This window comes from Leptonotus elevatus, chromosome 9 (genome assembly GCF_054856555.1).
Source record: "Leptonotus elevatus isolate MCC_2025b chromosome 9, RoL_Lele_1.0, whole genome shotgun sequence".
Taxonomy (NCBI): Eukaryota; Metazoa; Chordata; class Actinopteri; order Syngnathiformes; family Syngnathidae; genus Leptonotus; species Leptonotus elevatus.
In genome coordinates this window covers 3061198-3088669 of record NC_141247.1, presented here as the reverse complement: position 1 = coordinate 3088669, position 27472 = coordinate 3061198, and the positions used below count along the sequence as shown (strand labels likewise).

Here is a 27472-nt window from a genome sequence, read left to right as displayed (position 1 = left end):
CCCGGCTGACTTGGGGCAAAAGGTGCCACCATGCCTCTAAAGCACTGAGGATTTGCCTTGTGTGTGTACGGTGCTATACAAATAGCCTTGCCCGGCTTTACACCCTGCGTGCGTGGATCAGTCAACAGCCTTTTGCCGTTTATAAATTTAGTGTTCAGATAATATAAATGGATGATATATATTTTTGTTTTTAATGTTTATTTTCACAAACCTGCAAATACACGTTAAAAATCAACTACGATATAGTATGCTTGTTTATAACGTAACATAACTACAAGCAGCATCTGTTGAATATTTTACTTGATGCAATAAATAAAAAAAGACAGAAAATAGCACCGTACTCCAACCGGGTGGTGGCGCTGTTATATCTTTTGTTCACCAAAATACAATTTCCGCAAGAAGAAAAACGCAGCGGACAAGACGATCAAGCAAGAGTCACGGCTGCGGCGCAGATTAAATTCAGTTCAAGTTAGGGACACAAGAGTATTGAGGACCATGCTGAGGGCTTGTGTCAGAGGTGCCAATTCTACACTCCGGGTAATACTTCCACACTGTGACAGCTGCTGCTAATGTACCACTAGAACGTTACACAAATCTCAACATTAGCATAGCATGCTAGTAAGAGGAGTTGTCATTCAGTGACCCACAGCCTGACTCTATGGGGCCGGCGCGGATCATGTATCCTATATTATTTTTATTTTACATGTTAGAATACGGGAAATGTATTGGTTTGTGTGCTACATAAAGGCAGGCCAGATTTCGCCCCAAGGCCTTGAGTTTGACAGCTAGCACAACTAGGGCTAGGGGCTAATCACTGAGTCTTTCACCTCTCATTGTTGTGTGCATTTTCTGCTCTAATTTAAGACCTTTACAAGCCTTAACCCCCCCCCCCCCACACACACACACACACACACTCAAAATAAATTTAATATAATTAATTCACTACCTTTTACTTTTTAGAAAAACTACGGGCGAATCCCTCTCACCAGTCTGCAGCCCTGCAGACACTACACAGCTGGGGGAAGCAGGTAATATACACACGCACACACGCACAAATGCCAATGCACTGTGAAGCAAGAAAACAATTCTCGTCTTTTCCATACATCAGTGGTGCTGCCAAAGTGGTCACTGCTGGTTTGATGACAGTTGGCGGTGGCATTGGAGGAACGATACTGTACGCCAAATGGGACCACAAGTTCAGAGAAACTGTGGAGAAAAATGTTCCTTATTCAGATCGGCTTTTGGGGTTGGCACTGGGACCAGCTCCCAGAGAAGCTGGACTTCCTGTCAAAAAACAGGTCAGGACATTTTTGAAGAAACTATAGTGAAGACATTTTGAAATGCCACAGTTTCAGACCACATTTAGGAAATTAAATTTTGTAAGTTAATTGATTGTGACATTGACGTGGGGCTGTATCTCAAACCAATTGCTGTTTTTTTTTATTCGGTTGTAGTTTGGTCTAAAACTGTAGCGCATCATGCTATAGATATTTGTAATATTTTGGTTACCTTAGCTACATCATCTCTTTTAAAATAATAGCCAGTCAAAAATGTATATCTATGTAAAGGCAGAGTTGTTGATGCAGTTTGTATATTGGTTCCTGTTAGATTGTGTTGTGTTTATGTATGTTTAGTCTGTTGACACATTTACAAAATCTCACATATTCAATGGCATTCTTCTCTTCTGTGTAGACTGAACTGGCCCAACCTCCTTCAATGATGGAAAAAGCAGTGAATGTGTCTAAAGCCAAGCAAGAGAAGAAAGTGAAGGAATCTGCAGAGAATCCCATAGAAGTGGCTAAAGCACTCCCAGTACAGCCTGCACAGAGCCTTGAGGGTAAGATTCTCATAAATAATTAACCCCTTAAAGCACAATTCAAAATGTGCACGTGCCATTGGAAGAAGAAGGCTGTTGCTGTTCTTAGGCTACGTTCACACTGCAAGCAAATGCGACCCAGATCAGATATTTTTTGCCCAAATGTGACCTGTATCTGACTTTTTTTATGTCAGTCTGAACGGCTCAATTTTGATTTTTTTCATATGCGACCTGGCTTACTTTGATATGTGGTCCTAGATTGGATACGTATCCGAATTTTTGCATTGCGACCTCAGTCTGAATGGCCAGGTCGCATATATCCAACCTCAACATCATCAAAAGTCCAATATGCGCTCCACGCAGGCGGGGGGCATTAAGCATGATTTATGCTTGATTTATACTTGACCCATCCGCGAGGTCCGGGAGACGTCATGTACGTGAATCGGCAAAGTTGTTTCGAGTAACAGTTGTGACTTTATATTTGACTTTAATTTAGTCCCACTTGAAACATGAAGTATAGAGAAGACATTTGTGGTAGTGATATTAGTAGACTGCTCTTTTATTATGCGCGGCAATGACTTGACGCCATCGTTGAAAAAAAAAAAAAAAAGGAGAGGTCACCGTGAGATGAGGTGCTCAAACAGGCTCGCCTCATTTTCACAAAATATTATTTCTACCCCCTCACGCATCACTCCTCTGTAGATATGAGATGGTAAAAATATCAGCCCAGATGACAGACTTATAAAAGTCCGTGGCCCTGACATGCTTGACCATACGTATTTACTTCCACAAACACAGTGTTGTGAATTTGTATCCTCTTCTGTGCATGCGGGTCACTTTGGGGACGCATTATGTCCACACAGCAGACAGACTGAGGTCGCATTTAAGAGGTAATGTGAACGCTTATTCAAAAAATCGGATTTCACCCCAAAAATCGGAATTGACCATTAAGACCTGCAGTGTGAACGTAGCCTTAGTTGTCACATTCCCGTTGAGCAGATGCGTGAGTCTTTCATAAACTGAAGTACTGCACAATTGAAATCCTATTAATGTTGGTTTGTTCAAATTACAAACCAATATGTCAGTTGGTTGTGTTAAATTAACTGACCAATATATGTTATCTAGAATATAAAGTCAAAATATTAAAAGTAATACTTGAAATGAAGACAAAATAGAGACAGTGTTGTTTACAGCCAAAGTTACTCCTAAATATCTCACACAACCCCCCCCCCCCCCCCCCCCCCCCCCCCCGAAACCAGGACTTTGTTGTTATGACATGTTCAGGACTTGGTGTGCCTCATTAATTTGACACATTTTGAATTTTAGTTTGAAACTTTAATCATGACGTGTAAGACAGACTGAAAAACAGAACCATGAGCCTCAAATACATTGCTACTATACTAAACATGTTTGAAATGTAAACATTTATTTGTCCTCTATTTTCAAGCAGTTACCGACATCTCTGAGGGTAAGCTGTCATCTGATGCATTCGTATGATTTGACAAGTTTGGTAAATAGTTTAGAGAGGCTGTATGCTGTAGTAAGTGTAGTTTTGGGACGGGTGATCTGTGCTTTTCTGTCATTATAAACAGACAAACAGCAGATGATTCATCTGTAAATTATGTAGTTGTAGCACCGTTAAAAAGGTTTAGTCTGTCAAGTCTTGGAAAATTCCCTTTACATGTTTTTTTTTCTTTTTTTTTCATTCTAATATTCTGTGTTCTTGGCCTGGATTTTAAGTCATACAGTCTCACTGCTTGTTGTCATACAGTCTCACTGCTTGTTGTCATACAGTCTCACTGCTTGTTGTCATACAGTCTCACTGCTTGTAGGAAAATTGTTGTCTTAAGTAGTTGTAGGAGTAGAATCTCATCCTGTTTCCTTCCACACCCTTATATAGAGAAGGTCATGTTTTGAGATAACAATAGCATGAAATAAGATGATGGTGTTGTAAATATTGGAGTACCTCGAGTCGTTTGACAATTTTCACAAAAAGGCTGTCACCGTCAATCTGAGAAGTGAAATGCTGCCCTCTGTTGTCAATTAGAAAACTATGCCACACGTCATTCTGCAGGAAGCTACAGAGATCTAATTTCTCTTGTTGCTGCCGTGTTGCTGTCATAGTATATGGATGAGGGAGATGCTGAGAAGTGAGTTAAAATTCACCTTCAGCCTTTTTAAATGTGGTTATGTCATCGAACCTTTGTAACCTACTGTACCAACAACCTGCTGAGTAACATGAGCAATAGCGGTCTAAGTTTTGCCAGTTTCCAGAAAGGTGTTGATTTTGGAGGTACGAGGATTGCGCCCAACGCCAGCATAAATAAACTTGGCAAAGGTTTTCCATGTCACAGATCATGCTCTGACAACCTTTACATGTCACTGTGCACTATGCACATATTTTAAATGTTTTAATAGACATATTTGTTAATTGATTTGCATGCTTGATGCGAGGTGATATTAATTGCAAGTAGAGGTGTAATGATCAGTTTAGTTTAAAGTACATTTAAACTGCTTAAAGTATGCATTGATGTAAAAAAAAAAAAAGATTTTATTTATTTAGTAAAATAGCAAAAAGTTACTGTTTGTAAAAAGGACAAAAACCTGGTGTTAAAATAAAAACATCGTTTGGTTATTAAGAGTCAATTATTTTGATTAAATAAAAGTTTTTAAAAATCACATTGAAATCGGGAACATCGAATCTGGGCTTGAGTGTGAATCCATAACCGTTTATTTAATAATGTCTGTGTTGACCAGTAAGTTAAAATTTTTCCAATTTCAGAGTTGTTTTGTGTTGACCTCTTACATACGTGGCTCTTAATTTTTCACTCTAGTGGCATTTTCTCCAAATTGTTATTTTTATTATTATTTTTACAATACCGCAATAATATCGTACCGTTGCCGTAGTACAATGAAGGTATTGTACATTGACATTTTCATATTGTTGTATCCTGAGTAGTGATGTAAAAATAGGTCCACACAAGATGAAGATGGGCTCAGTTTCTCTGTTTTCACGTCATTGTTTCATATGCATGGTCTAGTATTGTTAATCATACGTCTTGTTAAAACCTGACACTAGGGGTCCCAGCCATTGTATTTCTTTTGCCAGGAGTGGACCAAGCCAATAAACGTTGAAGGTTGTGTGTCAGGAAGGACATCTGGCCTGAAACATTGTCCAAATAGAAGGAAGTATCTCACCAGAGGGCCAGATTGAGATGGTTTAGAAATGTGCACAGGAGGAAGTGTATATAATTGTAAAAAGGAAGGCCAAATAGGATTTATGGATGTGGTGAGCAAAGATTTGAAGATTGCTGGGGTTAAAGAAGATGGCAAAGGATCATTCCCTGTGGCTACCGCTGGATAAAGTTAAGCCAAAATGAAAAAAGTAGTAGTAGTAGGTTACTGTGGTGCTTTCCGACTTGGCGTACAATTTTGGGTTACTTAACTCATTCACTCCCAGCTATTTTCACTGAAGCAACCCCCTTTGCTCCTGGCTGTTTTACTGGATTTTGACTGATTTTCAAAGCCCACAGAATATTGTGTTCTATTGCTATAAAAACCAAAAGAAAGATTGGAGTCTCTTCTTCAATCAAGATTTTTTTAAAAATCTATTTCCGTTTTGCAGCAATTAGCATTAGAATATAGCTGAGTTTCATCGCTATTCAACCTGTTGAAAACCCTTGGAAAAAGAACTTGTAGCAACATTGCCCTGGCTGATCTCTTATACTGCTGCCACCTGCTGGCCGTGTTTTGAAACCCCCCCCCAAAACGTATAAATACGTTTTTGGGAGTGCAGGACAAAGTATTAAAAACGTATTTATATGTATTTGGGTTGAATTAGTTAACTGAGGACCCCTTGTATTTAGAAATACTCTATATATAGGCATTCCTACATGTTGTCATCTTCATTGTGTTCCAATCAGAGGCTTCAACTGAGGCGACTCATATACTCTCAGCCATCAGTGAAGTACCATCAATCCCTGCTCCATGCGACACAGAGGTGACGCCAGTTAAAGGTACTACCATCAGCGTCTGCTTTTCCTCCACATATACTGCATTCTTCATGTCTGAGAAATTTAAGAGAACCATCTAAATTGATTATGCTCATTAGCCACCATAATTGTGTTTGTGTCATCTAGAGGAGTGCAAGGGGGGCCATGACGATGAGTCAGCAGCAGCAGAACCACTCAAAGAACGTCCAGTAGAAGAGGTGATGGCTCGACTTGCTCAACAAGACCTTGACGAACAGGAAATCTTGGCATGTAAGAGAGCAGCACAGCGTAAACAAAATACAATCTTAAATCACGTGTCTTTTATACTACACCCATACAATAAACAGTATATGCTTCACAGCTTCTCTTTGTGTTTTTCAGCTGTGTCAGGAAATCTTGACGAGTCATTGGCCAGCTCAGCTAATGCCACGTTGCGGGCCATTGGAGCTCAAGAGGCAGCCTTACAGGCCATCGCACGACACACACAAAAACTGAAGGAAGCTATGGAAGCAGAGGTATTACTGCCCATAAGCAGGCGTTGTTTTTGTGTTGGTCAGCTTTCCATTTAGAATCTGAGCTTTAATGGAATCTCTACAATTTAAAGCAATGTGTTGTGTTGTCACGTCAAACATCTAGCTGTCCATTGATATTCTGCAAATGTGTGTACGGGCTCAATTTAATGGTTTGATCCCCACTCTTCCCAATTACCTTTTCTATGTATTCTTGACACACACAGTACACTGAAACCAGTTGCTTGATGCATTTTTTGATATCAAGGAACCAGCAGTTCACCAATGATTCAAACAATGTATCTGTTTGTGAATTAGAAATGCAGGTGTAATTTCTGAGGGTGTGTTACTGGGTTGCTCTCCAGAAAAGAGAAACACAACAGTAATAGCTGTTCTCCCATTCAGGTTCCACCGCAGGAGAAGTCTGCCCAGTGGAAGGATCTTGAAGCTTGTCTTGCAAATAGAGCGGCTGCAGTGAATGATGCGGGGGCAGCTCTGCTGAAAGCCAAGTAAGCAGTTTTTTTTGTACACGTACCAGGCAAGTTGAACAGGGGCTACAGTTTACTTTGTCCTAAAACTAACTTACTTTTGGATTTTGTCATCGGTAGGTTAAAGTCACGAGTTATGTGAACCAACTGACTTAACTTTTATTGTATGTGTTTTTGTTTTTTAACTGACTTAATTGTTATTGTTTTTCTTTGTTTTTTATTTTTAGACCCACCTGCAGTAAGTGAAACTCAAACCATTAGTCTTAATTTGTACCACTCCCACTTGCTTTAAACTAGTAAATTGTAAATGTATTCTTTATTCCCATACATTCTAATTTTTTTGAATATTTCCAACTTGCAACACTATTTTAAACATATTAAAACACACTTTTAAACATATTGTAAAAGTATTTGAACACAAACGTTTGCAAGCTAAAAATGTATAGAAAATACTGTACAACAGTGATGACCAGCACAGACATTTTTTGACGTATTGGATAAAAACCCAATTAAATATTCAACTTACCTTTTTTGCTCAATGTAGATGTTGTGATAAGTGGGGCCTCTGCATAAATGTTTCCTCTTCAATTAGGCAGCCGGTCTTGTGTTGTGTACCATGGTATAGTGTGGCAACCACTGTTAACTTTTTTTTTTCTTAAATGGTCAGGTTCTTCCTCTGATGGGTAGGCTCACTACCCAGGAGCCTTGGAAGATGCAGGACATTTTTGGTCATCGTAGGGCTTAAAACAAAAAAAGAGTATTCCATCTGAGAATACATGATGTTGTGAGCAGCCAATCAGAGCCCAAGATAATAAAAAGCCAGCGAGATTGCTTAAATGTGCATATTTTATATACATATTGATTTTTTTACTGTATTTAAATCCAGCCTCTCCATTCCAATTTTTACATTAAATTTTAAATTAAAGATGGTGCTTTTGATTTAACTATGAAGCTAGTGCAATGGAAATTGATTAAATTTACATTGCATCTTTAAACGAAGAGTGCCATCTAGAGGAGTAAAAAAATATCACAAGTGCTTCCTGAAGCTTCATTTTCCCATCACTAGTGTGAACCAAATCAATACCATGAGGCTTACTGCAATACTGGGAATGTTCCCATGATATCACCATAATTATTGTACCGTGAGATTGATACTTTGTGACAACTGAACAGTGAGATTCAGATATCATTACACCACAACGTGTGTAATTTAGCGGTCTTATCATCCTTCTCTTACCATAGTGATGCCTTGGACAATCTCAAGTCTGTCATTGACAAATCCAAGGGGCGAAATGTCGCTGCTGTTCGCCCGCTTGTGTTGGCAGCAGAGGAGAATCTCCATAAAATGGTGGTGGACTTGGATAAAGTGGTCTACAAGGTAAGGGTGTCTGTCTGGTCCTAGAAAAGAAAGAAAAAGTGGAAAACAGTAACAGTTATTGTTTTATGAGCCATGCACTTCAAGTCAGGTAAAATCCACAAGTGCACACTTTCTTTAAATTAAAATTTAAGGCTCCATCTTTTTCCATATTAAAATATCTGCACAATATTATAAACAACATGCACTTGAGGAGCCTTTCTTGATGCTATCCAAACTAATTCTAGTGGATTTAGCATGTGAGACAGGGTAAAACATTAATTAATTAGCTTAAATTCACACTCAAAGTCAACTAAGACTCTTCAGTTGACTTAACACACAATTCATGTTCGGACTGTGGGAAGAAGCCAATGCAGATAGAAAACAAAGAAAGGTGTTTCTCTGATATACCTGTAACTAGGGATGCACTGAATTTTCAGTCACCGAAAATATTGGCCGAAAATGGCAAAAAATAGGCCTTTTCGGACGGAATAAAATTAAAAGCCGAAAGACTATAGCCGAAATAAGATGTTGGGGTGACGTAAACAAAAAAAACCCCCAGCTGCAAGCAAGCAAGCATCTGTTTAAATTAAACACCAAATGTGGGGGTGAGTGTCCGCCTCACTACTCGCTGACGTTGTACCGGTCGCAGCATAGCTTCATTGCGCACAACGTCGCTTGGTAAACTACTGTACAGCATTTCAACGGTTCGAAAAAAGAGAGCACTGCCAAGTACTGCACTACAGGTGAGGTACTCTTTCTCCTTCAGTGCCTTCCTTTTTTTTCTTTGGACGGATTCTAAGTGCGCCACACCGTGTCTCGCTCCAAATACAAACGCGTCATCCGCACCGCAACCATGCCCGCCCGTGCAAACTACATTGACTATAAAGTGCAATCGTCCCGCCAGAAAATGCTCACCCCGTGTTTGGTAATTTTACTAGAGCTGTCAAATGATTAAATTTTTTCATTAGATGAATCACATCTTAGAATTTTGATCAATTAAAAAGGCTTTTTATCAAAAAAAAATTGCCTGCCAAATTTGAAGAGCACCTGTTCTTGTTAATTATTTTGACATTTAATGATATGAGGATGTCTTCAACATTTTTTGATCCACTGCACACTCTCATCCTCCTCTTTTTCTAAACAGTTAATTACTTGCATAATTTTAAATGGGGAAAAAAGACCCCAGTACTGTAGTCTGACATAAACAAATATTCTGAATGTCATATGTAAACTTTTATTATATGCTTTACTTTAATGCATGTACTTATGTATATTATGTATATTGTTCATGCATTACCTTTTAAAGTAACCATCCGTTGTCAGCTAAAGGATCATCTGGGGTCAAAATTTGTGTGATTAATCTGCGTTAATAAATTATTAATGCGATATTTTTTTGTGATTAATCAATAACCTAACGCTTTAACTTTAGTTAATGCATTTTCAATTTATTGAGCATGCCGGTGCTAAATAAATATTTCATACTAGTATAATATTAATTATAATATATACAATGATAGTAAAAATTGGCATAATTTTTTCGGCATTTTGGTTTTCTGTCAAGCGTTTCTCATTTTCGGTTTTGGCCCAAAAAATAAATTCCAGTGCATCCCTACCTGTAACTAAGCTGCCTTGTCCAATTCCCATTTTGAAATAAAAAATATGAACCCTAACACCTATTTCAGTTTGATGAATGTCTTGTGGTGTGGCTTTTTTAACATTGATAAAATAGGATTGAAGTTGCCAATTCAACTAAAAAACTCTGATTTGTACCCGCAAGCGTCCCTAAAAAGAAACTTTTTTGTTGTTGTTGTACTGTATTGACCCTGCCAATCTCGCAGGTCATTTTCAATCTACTGTTAGTGTCAACAGCTGACAAAACTACTTGTGTGTTGTATAGGTGCTGTCTGCAGAGTCAGAAGCAAAGATTGTCTCCCAATACAGTGAACTGGTTAATGAAGCCAAACTACAATTCCAAAGAGAAGTGAGCAGCCTTACTCCAGAGATTCAGGCCAACTGGAAAGGACTCAGTAAGACCACTTAATCAGATAATTGTAGTTGTTATTATTATTATTATTACAAAAGAGATAATGTTTCAGTATGATTGCAATATTGCTAAAGGAATGCTAACAAAATATATCACAGGTAAAGCAAGTTTTACACTGTAAATTAAAACAAAACAATCAGCATCAACCAAAATTACATTTCATGCATGCATTTGTGTGTGTGCGTATCTGTGTATCTGTTAGCTGGCAAGCTGTCAACAGATGACCTGAATGCTCTAATTGCACATGCACACCGTCGCATTGACCAGCTGAACCGAGAGCTGGCTGAGCAGAGAGTCAGGGAGCAGATCCATATTGATGCTGCTCTGGAGCAGCAGAAGTTGGAGCACCTGAAAGCCCAGGGGGTGGCCATTAACACGTCCCTGCAGCACATCAAGGAGGACGCGCGACTTGAGCAGGAGAGGAAGGTACCAAAAGGCTGCTTCTGAATTCTTTGACCATCATTAGAAATTAATGGATTGCAGTCAATGATTGTATATTTGTTTAGTTGTCTGAATTGAGGGAGGTGATGGAGGCAGAGATGAGGACTCAACTCCGGCGTCAGGCAGCTGCTCACACGGACCATGTCCAAGATGTCCTCAAAGTGCAGGAGCAGGAACTGAAAGCAGAAGCTGAGCAGGTCACTTAGCCAAACACACTATCTGCATTGAAACTTTAAAGCAGTTTTTTTTGCACAAAATAAAATGCAAATTAATACAGGGCTTAAAGTACTCTGGCACAGTGCCGGATTTCCGGCGTAAGAGCCGCTAGCGCAATGACAAATCCAGCGCAGTAAACAGTTTACATGTGGGGAATATTTGACACGTCTGGCAAAACACCGCCAATGCGGAGAGAAGGCTAACTTCAAAATAAACCTTCCCATACCAAGTAATATGTGAAGCGCAATGCCAAGAAACGCTTTTATTTTGAAGTTTTTCCCGGGAGCGTTTTGCCAGTCGCGGCGCAACGGATGATCGACTTGATTCGTCCTGCCAAGCCAACAAAACAACTTCGTCCTGAAATCGATCGTTCAATCTCCAATTAAGGGCAATAAAAGAAGACTTAATTACACTGACATTGTATTGCACGGTGCCTGTTGCCAGTGTTTAGGGCATCTCCAGTTTTAGCGTGCTAACGGTGCTTGCGGCTGCAGCCAGAACCATTGAACTACTTTTCAAAGGCAGTCTAATCGACGTGATGATTGCACACTTTGATGCTGACAGCCGGACACAGTTGCCGTTCCTCGATCAGTTTAATAAACAGAGCTCACTCATTTGTGCAGTTGACAGTCTGCAAAATCACAACTGTGGTTCTGACGTCTCACAGATCAAAAACTACTCACCTCGGAATTTCATTTCATACAAAGTGCTTTTCATGGAGTAAAAATGTGTCATGGAATAAAGACATGAAAAACAAAAATAACACCAAATTAATCATTATCTTAAGTGGGTAAATAAATGTCAATAAAATAACACCAGTAGGTAAGTAAATAAAATAAATATTAAATTAATAACAGCAGGCTCGATAAAACATTGAAACAATAATGAGTCTCAGGCCAAGTCAAACACTAAAGAACAAAGATGTGTTTTAAGAGTGGGTAGAGGGAGGTTGCCTAATATTTAACAGAAGGTCATTCCAAAATCCATGGGGAGAGATTTGTCTAAAATCTTCCTCATTTTCTAGAGGAAAATAATGTGCTGTTAAGCACAATTTAAATTTAAGTAAAGAAGAAAAAAGTTGATTTTGTAGAAATGAAAGTTGGTCGATCATTAGTAAGTGGAAACATATTTTTAATGTCTACTGTATTCATAATTGTTCTTTCACCAAGCAAAAATATTATATTTTTATCCAAATACCTAATTATTCAATAGAATTTTACGTAGGATATTTGAAAACCAAAATATTTGATAGTTGCAGCACTAGAGGTGACTGCCACCCGCTGTGCGCTATTGTACTATACATAATATAAATGGATAATGAATGAGATGACCTGACACTTGGGGAGGACTGGCCATCGGGAATTTCATGAGTTTCCCAAATGCCCAGTCCATCCATGGCGCCGAATCGAATAGTAATGGCTTGATGTCGGTTGAACAACGAATCGGCACGTTGGACACTGCATCACCGCTTCCCGGAAAAAGTTCGGGCTCAAGATTTATTTTAATTTTTTTACTTTAAGCCCTGTGTATGGAGAGCAAATAAGACAATATAGAAAATACAAAAATAGCATGCAAGAGAAAACATTTGTACGAGAAGAAGCACAAAATAGAAACCTAAAGTATTATCAGTTCTGTTTGTTGAAAACAGAATTGGTAAATTGGTAAATAATCCATCGAAAGACATTTTTGACTATGGCACATTGAAGGTTGATGCAAAAAATATGTTATAAAGCAGTGAGTGTTGTACAATCTAACCATATTTATCCCTTTACATAATATCCTGCGATACCATCCCACAAATTATTCTTGACAAAATGTTTTTTAAAAAAAGAGGAAATTTTGACAAACTGCTCTGGAAGTGAATTTCTGTAGGTTGGCATTTCTGCACAATACTATGATTAATAATAACACAACAATAAAATATGCAATGATATTGTAACTTTTTTTACTCTGACACAAAATCAAACTACAACTAATAAATACTAAACTTAAAGGGATACTTGACTGATTGAGCCATTTTCAATTCATCGAATTTGAGTATTATAACCTTGGTCCATTATCGTCACCCTCCTAAAATAATGGCCAATGTTATTTTTCCCATTTTTTCCGGAAAACCCAAAAAATGAAACCATACTGATTATGTTATATGTATGAATAATTAATTACATTTTATGGGTAGAATTGAATGATCTGTTTAACTAATGTAGCCAATTTTAGCAGGAGTGGCCAGCATGCTGAGGAGTTGCCATTATTTCAAGAGGGTGATGATATGTTATGTTTTGTCATTTGTTAGTTATTATTAGTTCTTATTAATTAGAAGAAATGTTTAGGCTTCTGTTAGAAAGAAAAACATGTCAGGAAAAACCTACTACAACAGCTGAAATGTCTTTGGGGTTAATCAGAAGCAGGTTTGTGCTGACTCCCATTTATTGTGTGATTGTTTTTTATTTTTACTTTAGCTCCTGAATTAATATTTTCATTGAGTGGTACATGTAATAGGTCACATATCTAGTGTAATTTTGTTATCACAAAAAACTGGCATTTGAGCATGGGTAAGTAGACTTTGTCTGCAGTAACTACCTTTTAAACCAAGACAACATATGTGCAATTTCTATTTTTGTTAAAGCACACTTGCTTAGCACCAACCTGAAAATAATGTAGCATAGCCTCATTCTTGGGTTCTAGGTAATTTCTCTAATCCTGCATCCTCCACTGTAAAGGTTGTAGAATTGTCATTACGAGTTTCTTTAGCTAAAATGGCTTTTGGCTTTGGCTCCATATCAATAAGGGCCTGTCCAACATTCCTTTTTTCTAAAACCTTTTTGTGCTTTCTCTTTAGGTCTTAAGCAGTAATCTGTTAGAACAAGAGACCCGATACCGTCAACTGAGCCAGGAACAGCTGGATAACTTCACTCTGGATATGAATAATGCCTATGCAAGACTGAAGGGAGTGGAGGAGGCCATAGACAGTAAGATTCTCTCAATTCACTTTCATAGATGTTATTCGTGAAGTAGAGTAATTGATTTAATGAGATAATTGGAGCAGTACAAAAATTATTGATCTGTACTATTTTCATAGCCTAAAAACGCCAAGTACAGAACAAAAATATTGTAAATAAATATTTTAGGAAAAAAGCTTAAAACTGTAAAAGTTTTAGTTTATCCAAGCTTACGTTGTTGGTGTTTGGGGCGGAGGATAATGGCATGCATCTGATCATGTTCATGAGCCTTCGATGTTATTGCTTCCTTTTTTCACCTCCCTTACAATTAAATGTTGTAACTATTAGCAATGCTAAAGAAGGTGGTGCTAATGCACCAAAAGTATTTGCCAACCGCCAAAAGAAAGTAGAAGAAGAAAAGGAAGAAGAAGTAGTAGAAAAGGCAACTAATATGCGAGGTAAGCATGCAACTTCCTTCACGACAAAGATTTCATATTTGCAGCAGCAAAAGGCACAATAACCAACCAATATTCTACCTTTGACCACAATATGGCACGGGATTCTGGTTAAGTTTTATTTTCTTGTGTTATTCTAGTTTTATTTAAACTAACAAGAAAAACTTTTCTGTAGTGACAGTTTAGAATCCAACCGTAACTCGTTCACTGCTGTCAACACAGGGTGTTTGGAAATTCACTCTGACATCCTAACACCACTCAGAGAGTGTGCGTGTTTGGAGAGGCAGAGCGTGCCTCCTTCCTTTGAATTTTTGAACGCAGCCTATCTTATTAACTGATCAGCAGCTTGTGCTTGAACTTGACGCACTGGACTCTGGCACTCCTTTTTTCGAGGCTCTCTGAATAACAGAACAGCACATTTGAACGACGCTCTTAAGTTTCCGAACAGTCTGAGTGAAACGGTGTGCGCACAGCGTATTTCCAAACGCATTCACGATTAGGGAACAGGGATTTTGGGGGCGAGTCCGAAGTTTCCCCCAAGAATGTGACTTATACTCCGGAGCGATTTCTGTAAGATTTTTTTTTCTTCATGATGCATACTCCCAAACGACTTGTCTTCCAAAAAAGACAGTAATTTTCTCTTTTGTTGTAAAGAAAGCTGAGTCTGTTACTGTCAACAATGTCCAATGTCCCACCTAGTGGCAGAAAAAAAATCCTCAACACAAATCTGACTCAATGTTTTACACCCCTTTTAATGTTATTGTAATATCTTTTCTTAATTCAAAAAACTTTATGAATTACTATAAAGCTACTGTAATGATACATTTGTATGAAGTAAACATATGAACCTGATCAAAATCTTAAAACGATTAGAAAAGTAGCTAGAATTTACCTTTTGCACATTTGAATCTTAATGAGGTTTTAAGTAGAGCTACAATATGCAAACGCAAGAAGGAGTGTGACAATAAGCACTTTGAAAAAATAATTTATTGAAAACAACAATTCAACTGAAATAGGCTGAGTTTAAGACCATGGCTCAAAACCCTCTCTAAACCAGAACAAAAAAATGTACTCAGTAATGAGTAGCTCCACCGTTCTTGTGAATCACTTCAAAAGATTTGTTGGGGCATGCTTGATGAGTGTTTCCAGTAAGCGAGTGGGAACATTCCTCCAAGTGATAAAGAGGGCTTCACGAAGAGCATCAACTATCTGGAACTTATGGCCATTTGCATAAACTTCCCTTGCCATCCATCACCAAATGTTCTCTATGGGATTTAAATCAGGGGAACATGCATGACTGTCCAAAAGAGTAATTTTATTCTCCCCGAAGAAGCCCTTCGTCAAGCGAGCATTGTGAACTGCAGTGTTGTCCTGTTGAAAAAGCCAGCGGCTCCCACGCAGACGAGGGCCCTCATTCAAAGATGCCCACTGCAACATAGGCACGTAACCAGCTGTCATTTGACAACCCTGCACCAGCATCAAATATGGGGCATTGAAAGGTGGAAATGTTTCACTGAGATTTGTGAAAATTGGGAGGCATATCTACCAACCAGCCTAACACCTACAAAAAAGTATTTTGTAACCATATGCTATACCTTACATGAAGTCCACATTTTGAATTCATTTTGGGAATTGCATACCATTTTTGGCCTTTTACACAGATCTTATTTCCATGAATTCTCATGAAACTTTGCACACGCATTAGCGGCCTGACAATTACATTTATATTTAGAGGGTTCTTGTCTTGTGTGACAGGACCCCAATGTGCACAGGGTTGGTGGACCCTTTATAGCTGCTCGCAGATCTTGTCATGTTTTTATATTAATTTATTTTTTAAACAAACTGTGATTTTAAGTTGCGTATAAAATGACATCCAGGTTAATTGTGTGTAGCAGTTGCATTGATTGTGAAATAAAGATAGATGATTGGTTTTGGATGGTGGATTAATGAATCGGTCCTATTCATTTTGACTAACTCATTTCGTGGGCCGGATTTAACCTCTTTGCGGGCCTCATCTGGCCTGCGGGCCATATGTTTGACACACCTGAATTAGATCAACAATCTTTCCTTTGTTTACTAGTACTGATAGACAGATACCGATTAGTAGTATTCAAGGAGAGCGATAACCAATATATATTTGCAGTAAAAGAGAAATTAGCGTCAGAATTTATATATATATATATATATATATATATATATATATATATATATATATATATATATATATATAAAAACGTACAAAGAATTGACAGCTTATAATAAATAAATACATCTAACAAAAAAATGCAGGGAGCTTCGAGGGTCATCAGCATGTGTTAAGTTAAATTTAAAAGTAAATAGTTCCCTATATCTATATATATATATATATATATATATATATATATATATATATATATATCTATATATCTATATATCTATATATATATATATATATATATATATATATATATATATATATATCTATATATATATATATATCTATATATATATATATATCTATATATATATATATATATATATATATCTATATATATATATATATATATATATCTATATATATATAGATATATATATAGATATATATATCTATATATATCTATATATATCTATATATATATAGATATATATATATATATATATATATAGATATATATATATAGATATATATAGATATATATATATAGATATATATATATATCTATATATATATCTATATATCTATATATATATCTATATATATATAGATATATATATCTATATATATATATATATATATATAGATATATATAGATAGATATATATAGATATATATATATAGATATATATATAGATATATAGATATATATATATAGATATATATAGATATATATATATAGATATATATAGATATATATATATAGATATATATAGATATATATATATAGATATATATAGATATATATATAGATATATATATATATATTAATAAAAAAGTGCAGGGAGTTCCCAGTGTGAATAAAAAATTTTATGCAGTGGAAATGTTAAATAAATCCATAAATTAAAAATTCCCTTTATCTCACTGAGTGACAAATGCATATGAATGTAGCTAATTTAGGGGTTTTGTCTGGGTTCGTAAAAGGTTTTTAATTTTTTTTGTAAAAAAGAAAAAATCGTATGAATATTTAAAAAAATATATATATTTGCGACAAGTAAAAACTGTCTGTGAACATCTCACAAATCCTGATGAAAACTCTAAATTTGCTACGTTCGCAAGCATTGACCACTCAGTGAGATACCAGCTTTATCGGCCTTAAGATTCGTAAAAAGACATTTGTCAAAATGCCAAATATCGGCACCGTTAATCGGCCCGGCCGATAATCGGTCAATCCCTATTTACTAGTCTACTGTAAACAGCTGAATCGCTTGAATTTGTATGACAGTTTGCTTCCACATCTTTTGCAAGTTATCTGCTATGTATTTGATTGCATCCAAGGGTTGTCCTTGTTGTCAGCCTTTATGATAACTGCTGTCTTACCATTGCTTGTCTATGCAGGCCACGTGGTAGCGGAGGAGGAAGCTCGAAAAGCTCACCAGCTGTGGCTCTCAGTGGAAGCGCTCAACTACACCTTAAAGAGCGCCGATGCTGGTTCACCCACCAAGCCACTGGAAGGTGCCGCTCAGGCCGTGCGAGTCAGCTGCCACGACAACGAATTTGCCTTGGCTTTGGCTTCAGCTCTTCCGGAAGAATCGCTGCAGCGTGGCGTGTACAGCGAGGCCTCTCTCCGAGCCCGCTTCTACGGTCTGCGCTCGCTCGTTCGCAGGGTCGCCCTTGTCGATGAGTCTCACAACTCCTTGTACCAGTATTTCCTCTCCTACCTGCAAGCAGCACTGCTTTTTGAGGCAAAACAGGAAGCCCCGCCCTCCCAGCTGAGCGGCGAGGATTTAGACCCGTTCAAGCTTCTTTCGTATAGCACCTACTGCTTGGAGCACGGTGATCTGGAGTTAGCTGCCAAACTGGTCAACCAGCTGACAGGAGAGGCCCGGAGAGTGGTGGAAGACTGGCTGAATGAAGCCAGGCTTACGCTGGAAACCAGGCAGGTGGTCAGCTTGTTGTCTGCTTATGCAAATGCAGTGGGGCTTGGAACCACACAAGCGCCATAAGATGACTAAAGGGACTCTTCATTGAAAAGTATCAAATAGGTTTGTTTTCCACGCTTGAAAAGTAACCGATTAATAGCTTGCTTTTTGCTCAGGTGAGAGATTTCCAATGGTTTTAGCAGATATAAACCTCATTATGGATGTTCACTCGTCTGTTGTTAAAAGCACTACGTCACAATAGATTATTTAAAAACTGTCATACACACCAAGTCTGGTGTTCTCTATTTAGGCCCACTTGAACCAGGTATTTATTTTTGGCATCATTAATTCTTTTTTGCCCAAGAAATTGTAATTAATAAGGTTGTTGTATAAAAATATGACTGCATTTAATTTTTTTGTCAGCAATGCACTTCACAATAAATCTTGAATGAGAAGGTGGAAGTTGTCTTGGGTTTTCCTCCTTACAGTGTCTTTTTTTTTATTGAATATTTTAAACATGCATGAATAAAATGTCGTTACTGACTGCCCTCTGCCGGGACCCGACAGTTAAGTCTATTTAAGTGCTTATTATTTGACTGGATGTGTGCACTTTACCGGGAGTTGGACCGAGGACACAACACTGGGAAGCGATCAAGAGACGGGTAGGAGCTTTCTTCACTGAAGGTTGAAGCAGGTTCTTTTTTTTTCTTTTTTTTTGAGAGCTCAGTATTGTTCATTCTGTAATTTTACCGATTTGACATGTCATCATCATTGCTCTCGTTTTTTTGTTGTTGTTTTTTAAATGTGTGTGTGTATTCATTAGTTCACCAAAAACCTATTAAAAAATCCCATACCGTTCACCTAAACCGAACACCGCCGTCAGGAGACCCGAGGAAGGACCAAAGAAAGGAAAGTGAAATTCAGCACCGACCAGACACCACCCACCGGGCCACCAACCAGAGTCCTTCACCAACCCCAGAAACATCTAAATTCCAACAAATCAGGGAGACCGCAAGAGACCAAAGGAGAGACAGGAAAGGAAGGAAAGACAGATGAAGCAGAGTGAGATCCACAGACACCAGCCTCCACCGATTCAATGACCTGAGGAAGAAGCAGATTGTGTCTAAGTTTCGATAGATGCTGGTGTGGTGGATCTGGCATGCATGAAAATCTCCACCAAAGAGGGGAGCCGTCGACCCCTGCCAGGACAGAGCAAGCGCAACCCCTCAGGGCCCCCCAGGCCGCGGCAGCGCCAAAGGACGACCCCTGGGCCCCGCTGGGGCCACCGGCCGGAGAGCAAACCCAGGAGCAGGAGCGCCGGGTTCTTAAATGACTGCCACTTCATTGCGTATGTCCGCGAGCAAGCTTCATGATGCTTCCGTCTGCTCCCTTGCTTTCAGGATATTGACAAAATAAATGTGTTTAAAAACAAACAAACATTTTAGCCTCTTATATGTCCGTTTGGATCTTTCTTTTCTGTCTGAATCCATTTTAGCCTCTTTGTTTTTTGTCTGGCAATTGGGAAGAGGTTTACAAGCGTACACTTTCGTCTTCTCCAGCTTTGCATTGGTGTTTTTTTTTTTTTTTTTACGATAAACTCCCATTAGGACAGTTAAAAATGGCACCAAGTGCACCTGTTGTTTTGTCACTTAAGGCTGAAAGTAGTTTAAACAATGCTTGCAAGCTTTAAGGTGTGCAGTTATGCAAACACTTTTAACGCTCCATTCGCCGCCATTCAAATGACGGCTTTGTTTGGTAGTTGTTTGTTAAACTTGATTTTCATCCATGCACAAACTTAATGTGCACTTCGCTTATTAACTCATTCAAACCCAAACGCTTCTGACCTGAAGAGGTGGCTTAAAGCAATGGTAGTTATTACAAAAAACGCAAGGGCCATGTTGCACAAGCTCCTTTTCCCAGTGTTTTCAACAGGTTTGTGAATAATGATGAAACTTGGCTATATTCTAATGCTAATTGCTACAAAATGGAAACAGATACGAATATACTTTTTTTCCTGATGAAAGAAGAGACTAATCTTTCCTTTGGTCGGCTCCATGTTTTGATAGCAACAGAACACAATATTCTGTGGGCCTTGCAAAATCAGTCAAAATCCAGTAAAACCGACGGGAGTGAAGGGGGTTGCTTCAGTGAAAATGGCTAGGAGTGAATGAGTTAAACTACTGTATGTTGTATTATTAACAATGTGTGTGCATCCTACGGAGAACTTTGTCTAATTTGGGAAATCTTGGAACTAAAACGGTTTTCAGTCCTAAAAGATTGGGGGTGGGGGGAGCCTAACAAAACCTGTCCCAATTTGGTGAATTTCACATTTTTTTCTATGCAAAACTACTATTGGTCAACCCACTTACATGCTATTCTTTACAAGTTATTGACCAAGCTAAAGCAATAAAGTAAATAAATAATAATAAAGTAGTATAATATGCATGATTTTGAATGGACTGGTGTTTAACAGGAAACATTACAGGCATTTGAAAACAGAGGGACACCACAGTGAGCAAAGGCAATGAAATGATAATACATTTACAGACTAGTACACTTGTCACTTGAAGCATCCATGTTTGTGTATTCTGCCCTCTTGTAGGGTTAAAAAAAAGCATAACAGCATGCACATTTGAAAAATTTTTTGGGTAACAAATTGCACATACAACATTTGAGTCAAAATATAAATTAATGTGGTTTAAGATGGTATAATGTAATATTGTGCTGATCAAATGCATCAGTCAGTCAACCAACTAACCAACCAACCAACCAACCAGTTCTGTATTGTAAGGTATGATATTGTAATTCAAATCCTTGGAAGAAAGTGTGCCATGGACATGGAGGGTGAGATCTGGTTTCCTCTTTTGGGTTTGCCAGTCTTGCTGAGACCAATGTACATGCCAGGGTGCGCTGCTGATTCATATGCATTATAGTTGTTGTCCAGGAGGCTTTCTTTGAACTTGCATTCGTCACTGTAGTGACCCTATAGAGAACAAGAAAGTAATAAAACACACCCGTTCATTCAACACAAATTAATTGTCCCTGCAATGATTTTAACATTTCTAGTATAAAAGCCTTCTTGTTCTTGGCCACTGTAATTTAGCTGATTTTATACCATAGGAACCCTCAGGGTCTGTTTTAAAAATACCTGAAGTCAAAAACCAGGGTGAGAGAACCTACCGCAGAAACTGACTTTATTGTCTGTTATTACCTGTTCTTTGAAGTACATTGTATTGCTCTTCTTTTCTTTTTCTTTTTTAAGCTTGAAATGTGCTATAATTGAAGTACTATATGGATTGTTTTGTATGGGGTAGATGCCACGGACTTCCGGGTTTTACACAGCAGCGCCGTTTCCGGCCACTGCTGGCCGCGTTCCAACACTCGCACCCCCACTCCTGCGCCCCCCAACCGCGCGCTCCCGCTCATCGCCGGGAGGGCGTCTCGGCTATTTGAAATGCTTCAGACACTGAGACAGACACTACACACTCGCAGCCTCGCACTCGTCGGCGGGAACGCACAACCGAGGGGCACAAAGGCAGAAGTGCAAGTACTGGGACGCGGCCCACACGTCGCAAACCGGAAACGGAAACAAAGTTGATGGGTGAAAACCCGGAAGACAGAAGTCCCGCCTCCTCCGTGGCATATAGTCCATAGCCTAGCTCAGCACGTTCACTTGTGTAGCTCGACAGCCAAGCCAACAGTTTTATGTCTTCCATGAATCACACAGTTTGGTATTTTCTTGTGTTTTAGTGAGGCAGCTTCGAAGTTGTAAAAACTAACACAAAAAAGTAAACATGAATCAATACAGCTCACGCAAGGTGCAAGCTAATCAGAATGAGCATGCTTAATCTAAATCACACGAAGCATCAGATAATTTAACAGTGCTGTAGTGGCACACTACTTACAGAGACACATAGGATGTGATTTGCTAAAGCTTCGTGTAGAACCTGAAATGGTATATTTTCTTTTTATATGACATTGTATTTGATTAATGACACTTAGCATATTTACTTTATTATAAGATGTAATTTAGCACACTACCCTAGTGGGCAGTGTTGAGCTTTGGTTTTGAAAGGACGGTTGGCCAAGGCCTTGTTCATACTGGCAGCCCAAATCCGATTTTCAGTCCATCCAGATTGAAAGTGGATGGCTCTTTTGTCGTCTGAACATCTTTTTGATGAAAAACAACTTGGCACACAATCAACAAGTGGGTAATATGGCTCCATGCTATGAGCTAGTAAATTAGCAGCATTAGTTAACGGTTGGATTAACATTATTGTTGGAATGTTATGGCCATTGGATTAATGTTACGTTATAACTATAATTGACTTCTTTTTTTTTACCTTTCACCGTGAATCCACCTCCTGTCTGTCCCAAGTTAATGTATGTTGCACTTGCTAGCTGCAGATTTGAAAGGAGGTGAGTCACTGTGAGTCACATGACAGATTAGCAGAGACAAGATTTTACAAAATCATATAATTTCCGTCTCGTTTTTGTTCATGAACTAAAATGCCCATAGATTTTAGTCCAGTTTTTATTAAGTGAAGTACATTTTCATCTCGTCTTCATTAGTCGACGAAAATGCATACTGATTTAGTCCCAGTTATTGTTTATTAATAAGGGTTTTAGTCCATTCATGTCTAGTTTTAGTCTGGTAAAAAATGTGCGTTGACGGAATTATTTTTTAGTTTTCATTGATGAAATTAACTGTAGTCGTGACAGCGACCATTGGCCATGCACCCTTTTTAGTCACATTATTTATTTTGTTTTGGCCGTCTTTATTGCATGACTGATTTTTACTCCATGTCCAGCACTTTGTATGCAACAATGGAGTTGAGGTCAGTAAGTGTCAAAGAAAACGCCCTGTCATAAAATACATTAAGCAAATGAGAATTATGTACAGTATATCTTACCGAGCCATATAGTTTCCCTTTGTCAGTCATGGCAATGAAGAGATGACTTATAACTCCAAACAAAGTCACAACTCCTCTCTCCACAGGAGAAATTTCAAGAAGGCCTGAATGAAAAATGATTAGCTACATTATTGGAACATTTCTTTTATTGATACACTTATGGGTCATTCCAGAATTGGAGGACATTTCACGTCCCACCTATTCAAATTTTAAATAATTAACATACAAAATACTAAAATGTGCAGTTTCTCCGAAAATGTACTTGTCCCGGGACCAAATCTAAAAATAAATAAATAAACGAACCAAAAAGAATGCTTGAAAATAGTTTTAAAAATATGAAATAATTCTGGAGTATCCCCTAAATAAGTGTTTCTCAACCTTGGTCCTCGGGGAACACTATCCAGCCAGTTTTCCATATCTCCATTCACCAACACAGGTGAGGATCGTTATCATGCTTTTTCAGAGCTTGCTGATGATCACCTGTGTTGAAATAGGGAGACATGGAAAATAGGCTGAATAGTGTTTTCCAAGGACCTGGGTGGAGGAACACTGCCCTAAATAAAAACATTTCAATTGACCCCACTGACCACAATGAATCTCAAATAAAACAGTTAAAATGTAATTTAAATTTGTTGTTATTGTTGTATTGTTTGTTTCATTGCTGTCTCTTGTAACCGGGTGAACATTTGTTTTCATAAACATAATATTGCAAATAATAGTAATTAATCATGGAACATGCAACACTGTTACCATCCCCCCCTTTTTTTTTAGAATGGTAGAAGAAGAAGGAAGCTGTTATTCAAATGATACACTGGAGTTTTGAAAAATTAAATACAACAAAATATATAAATGGAAATAAAAACAACAAAACTATAAATAAATAGATACATTTAAAAAAGTATTAAAAAAATAAATATAATATAAAAATGAATGAGGAAATACATACAATATAAACATATACATATAATTAAATATCAATAAATAAATAAAAAACACTGTCCTCTTATATTTATTTCATGCTGCAGACGTCAGCATGAAATGCATCATGAAATGTTATTCAAATGAGGGGTGGGAGTCCTAAGTGTGTCTTGGGTTGAACTATTTGCCTATTGGTTGATCGACATGTCAGTCTCTCTGCCCGTTGCACAGCAAGAGAGAATTCACACACACGAAACAATGGACCTTTTTGTTTAGAGAAACTAGTAAGAATTTCTCCAGTAACCAGACATTCAAGTTGCTGAATAATCCATCCCGAGACACAAGGGACAGGACTGCCTATGTACTATATGTGTACACAGTATAGGATCCATGCACAAAAGACTTATCCAAATAGATGGACATAAAACTGAGATAGTGAGAAAAAGAAGAAGAAAAAAAAGCACAATTAAAAAATGGATTCGTCCCCTCTTTTTTCTTTTTTTTTTAAATTAATTAATTTTATTTTATATGTGGGTGAGAATGTGTATGTGCATGTGCGTGTGTGCGTGCGTGTGAGTGTGTATTCATTAGTTCACCTAAAACCTATTAAAAAATCCCATACCGTTCACCTAAACCGAACACTTCAGAATCCAGCCAGGGGTCGTGAGGCCGTCAGGAGACCCGAGGAAGGACCAAAGAAAAGAAAGGAAAGTGAAATCCAGCACCGACTAGACACCACCTACCACCCACCGGGCCACCAACCAGAGTCCTTCACCGACCCCAGAAACATCTAAATTTCAACAAATCAGGGAGATCTCAAGAGACCAAAGGAGAGACTGAGGAAAGGAAGGAAGGACAGACGAAGCAGAGTGAGACCCACAGACACCAGCCTCCACCGATTCAACGACCAGAGAAAGAAGCAGATTGTGTCTGAGTTTCGATAGATGCAAAAAATGGATTCGTAATGAAGCATCAAAAGTTCTTACTGTATGTGTTCTCACTATGCACACCTGTGATCTTCCCATTTGGTAAAACTTGTATGTGAAAGCCGATGCCCACATTGCAGTAGAGTCTTCGAATTCTCTTGATCCCCCTGAGATATTCTCCATCTACAGCAGTGACCTCTCTCTTGTCCCAGGATCTGCCTTGGTGTCCCATCCGTGCACTATATATGTTTTGTGTCTTCCTGCTGCTGACTGGAGGAGGGGCAGTAGCACTGCATATAATGATGGCATATATTAGTAGAGAGACCTTGTACCTTAACCTCGGTATCCTCTGCTCATCAGTTTGGAGAAGTGGAACACAGTTCTTGTCCCTCATTGTCCAATTAGATCTTCTTTTTAACCGTAAAATCGATTCCCGCTTCAGTTGTACTGCCTTTCCCCCAACAATGTCATCTACTCTTCCGAAACACACAATACAAATGGCACTTTTATCCATACATCTACTCTTTGAAGGAAACCGTGCTCAGTTTTCCTTTTGTGTAGATTTATATTCATGTAGATTTATATGTGCTACTACATATGACATCATATGCCACCTGCAGTTTTGTTTGTGAGTGAGTCACAGATGCTAACTGGGAAATGCATCACATACTGACAGAAAACAAAGATGGACCAAAAGTAGTACAGTGCCTCAAAATTGAAGTTGTGCAATTTGGAGTGTCACTAACATTTTTAGGAAAAATACACATCTAAAGTCGCACAATAATCCAGCGATCAATCTGACGCACAATCTGTGTAGAATTTTTCGGTGTTCATTCATTTTAAAAACCCAGTATTAATTTCAGTAACATGCAAAAAATGTTTGATCACATCAACGTACATTTAAAAAACACATATAAGGTGTAGTAATCGCTTTTCTATTACATACTGTAGGGCACGTCACGCCACTGACATGTTTCAAAGCCATCTTTCTACTACGGATACCCGAAGGAGAAGAATTTAGCGAATGTAGTATTTGGTCTTAGGTTTGTGAATTGTGGTCTCTGAGGTGTCCCAGTGCATTTTGAAGCACTACTACAGTATAGAACGACTTCCAACTTTAGTCGAAGCATTCTATTAGTTTACCACTAGATGGCACTAAACACACATTACACTGTCTCTTTCAATTCTTGCTAGCTTGAAACACAATTCAACTAAACCTCACAAAACAACTACACGACAGTTTGCATATTTGATAGTCAATGTAAAAAAAAGTGAAAGTGAATTACTGTGCGGCGTTTGGCTGCAATATGTTTATTTTGAACACTGTGTTGAAGATAAGCTTCACGTTCTTAGCAATGTTAGAACACAAATGTTAGATCTTGTACATGGCAAGGTATCTTTATTTTCAATGTGCCCATTTTATTTCAGTACTCTAGTCTTCATATATAAAATATACATATTATATTGGATATGGGTCGATTGTTGCCGTGGTATTATATTTAAACATACGTGCATGTTGGAAATGTTTATGATTTGCACGCTAACCGGTATATAGCCTTGAGGCTAATGTTAGGCAAAGTCAATGTTGTTTGGCTTAAAGCCACCCATGCATCCGAGGCTTCTCTATACTCTGCCAGCTTTTAGCCCTCATTTTAGCACATCTCAGGAGATTAGAACAGTTATTACATAAGGACAAGGGACATAAAATGGCATTTTAGGGGGTACTCCAGACTTATTTGGTATTTTAAAACATATTTTCAAGCATTTTTTCCTCTTTATTTTTTATTTTTTTTAGATTTGAACAAGTAAATTTACTCAGAAACTGCATGTTTTGGTATTTTGTATGTGGGTTACTAAAAATGTGATGGGTGGGATGTAAATTGTCCTCCAATTCTGGAATGACCCACATATTTCTATCATATAACATTGTTCACTAACATCAAGACCACCCAAAATCATGCTCAATCTAAGTTACTGTTTTGTGTAAAAAAAAAAAAAAAAAAACAATTTTCTTACACTGGTATGGCACGTCACCAGTGCCAGACGGCCACATCACTATGCCCTTCAACCTATAAGCCCCCACACTAGACAAAACCAAACGACTGTGGCAATATCATCTTCCCAAACTCTTTTTCAATGGTCTTAGAGCCATTAGTGCTGCAATAAATTTGAATAACATATCTCGTGTCTGACGTATCTAACCTACCTTTTAATTTCTTCCTTTGTAATTGTCTATAAAACATTCAGACTTTCAATTGTGAGGCGGCAAAAGATTGAGTTCTGCAGAGTGAAAAAAAGGCGGAGTTTAACACTTCTTTGACAGTTCAAATGTCCAAGAGAGTTAAAAGATTTGTTCTCAAGCTATTTTCAACACTGTAAAATGGTTAGTAATGCACAAAAGT

At 38.0% G+C, this 27472-nt stretch overlaps 2 protein-coding genes across 4 annotated transcripts; one reads left to right on the top strand and one right to left on the bottom strand.

The window, feature by feature from the left end:
• The first annotated feature begins 393 nt into the window (after positions 1-393).
• On the top strand, positions 394-18775 carry immt (inner membrane protein, mitochondrial (mitofilin)). 3 transcript variants are annotated; one of them, XM_086085270.1, is made up of 15 exons: positions 394-537; positions 961-1028; positions 1109-1298; positions 1693-1837; positions 3267-3284; positions 5740-5832; positions 5956-6078; positions 6190-6323; positions 6723-6826; positions 8048-8183; positions 10060-10189; positions 10409-10632; positions 10713-10844; positions 13703-13832; positions 17790-18775. In XM_086085270.1, exons 1-15 carry the CDS (start codon positions 496-498, stop codon positions 18395-18397), a joined length of 2277 nt encoding a protein of 758 aa, XP_085941396.1. In that variant the 5' UTR covers positions 394-495; the 3' UTR covers positions 18398-18775. The 3 variants fall into 3 exon arrangements, with proteins under 3 accessions (XP_085941396.1, XP_085941395.1, XP_085941398.1); XM_086085269.1 differs by having other exon boundaries at positions 3264-3284; XM_086085272.1 differs by lacking the exon at positions 3267-3284.
• Positions 18776-21119: 2344 nt separating this feature from the next.
• LOC147167862 (fibroblast growth factor 4-like) lies at positions 21120-25464 on the bottom strand. Its single transcript, XM_086085522.1, has 3 exons — positions 25131-25464; positions 23227-23330; positions 21120-21296 (listed from the first exon to the last, which is right to left on the bottom strand). Exons 1-3 carry the CDS (start codon positions 25462-25464, stop codon positions 21120-21122), a joined length of 615 nt encoding a protein of 204 aa, XP_085941648.1.
• Between the last annotated feature and the right edge of the window lie 2008 nt (positions 25465-27472).

What these genes read in the sequence shown, in the direction of transcription:
- immt (XM_086085269.1), top strand. Translation starts at nt 496, where the DNA reads ATGCTGAGGGCTTGTGTCAGAGGTGCCAATTCTACACTCCGG. An exon ending in GCCTGCACAGAGCCTTGAGG is followed by an intron (nt 1,838 to 3,263) that starts GTAAGATTCTCA and finishes TCTATTTTCAAG; the next exon opens with CAGTTACCGACATCTCTGAG. An exon ending in TGGATAAAGTGGTCTACAAG is followed by an intron (nt 8,184 to 10,059) that starts GTAAGGGTGTCT and finishes TGTGTTGTATAG; the next exon opens with GTGCTGTCTGCAGAGTCAGA.
- LOC147167862 (XM_086085522.1), bottom strand. Translation starts at nt 25,464, where the DNA reads ATGAGGGACAAGAACTGTGTTCCACTTCTCCAAACTGATGAGCAGAGG. An exon ending in GCATAGTGAGAACACATACA is followed by an intron (nt 23,331 to 25,130) that starts GTAAGAACTTTT and finishes TTTTTCATTCAG; the next exon opens with GCCTTCTTGAAATTTCTCCT. An exon ending in AAGGGAAACTATATGGCTCG is followed by an intron (nt 21,297 to 23,226) that starts GTAAGATATACT and finishes TGTTCTCTATAG; the next exon opens with GGTCACTACAGTGACGAATG.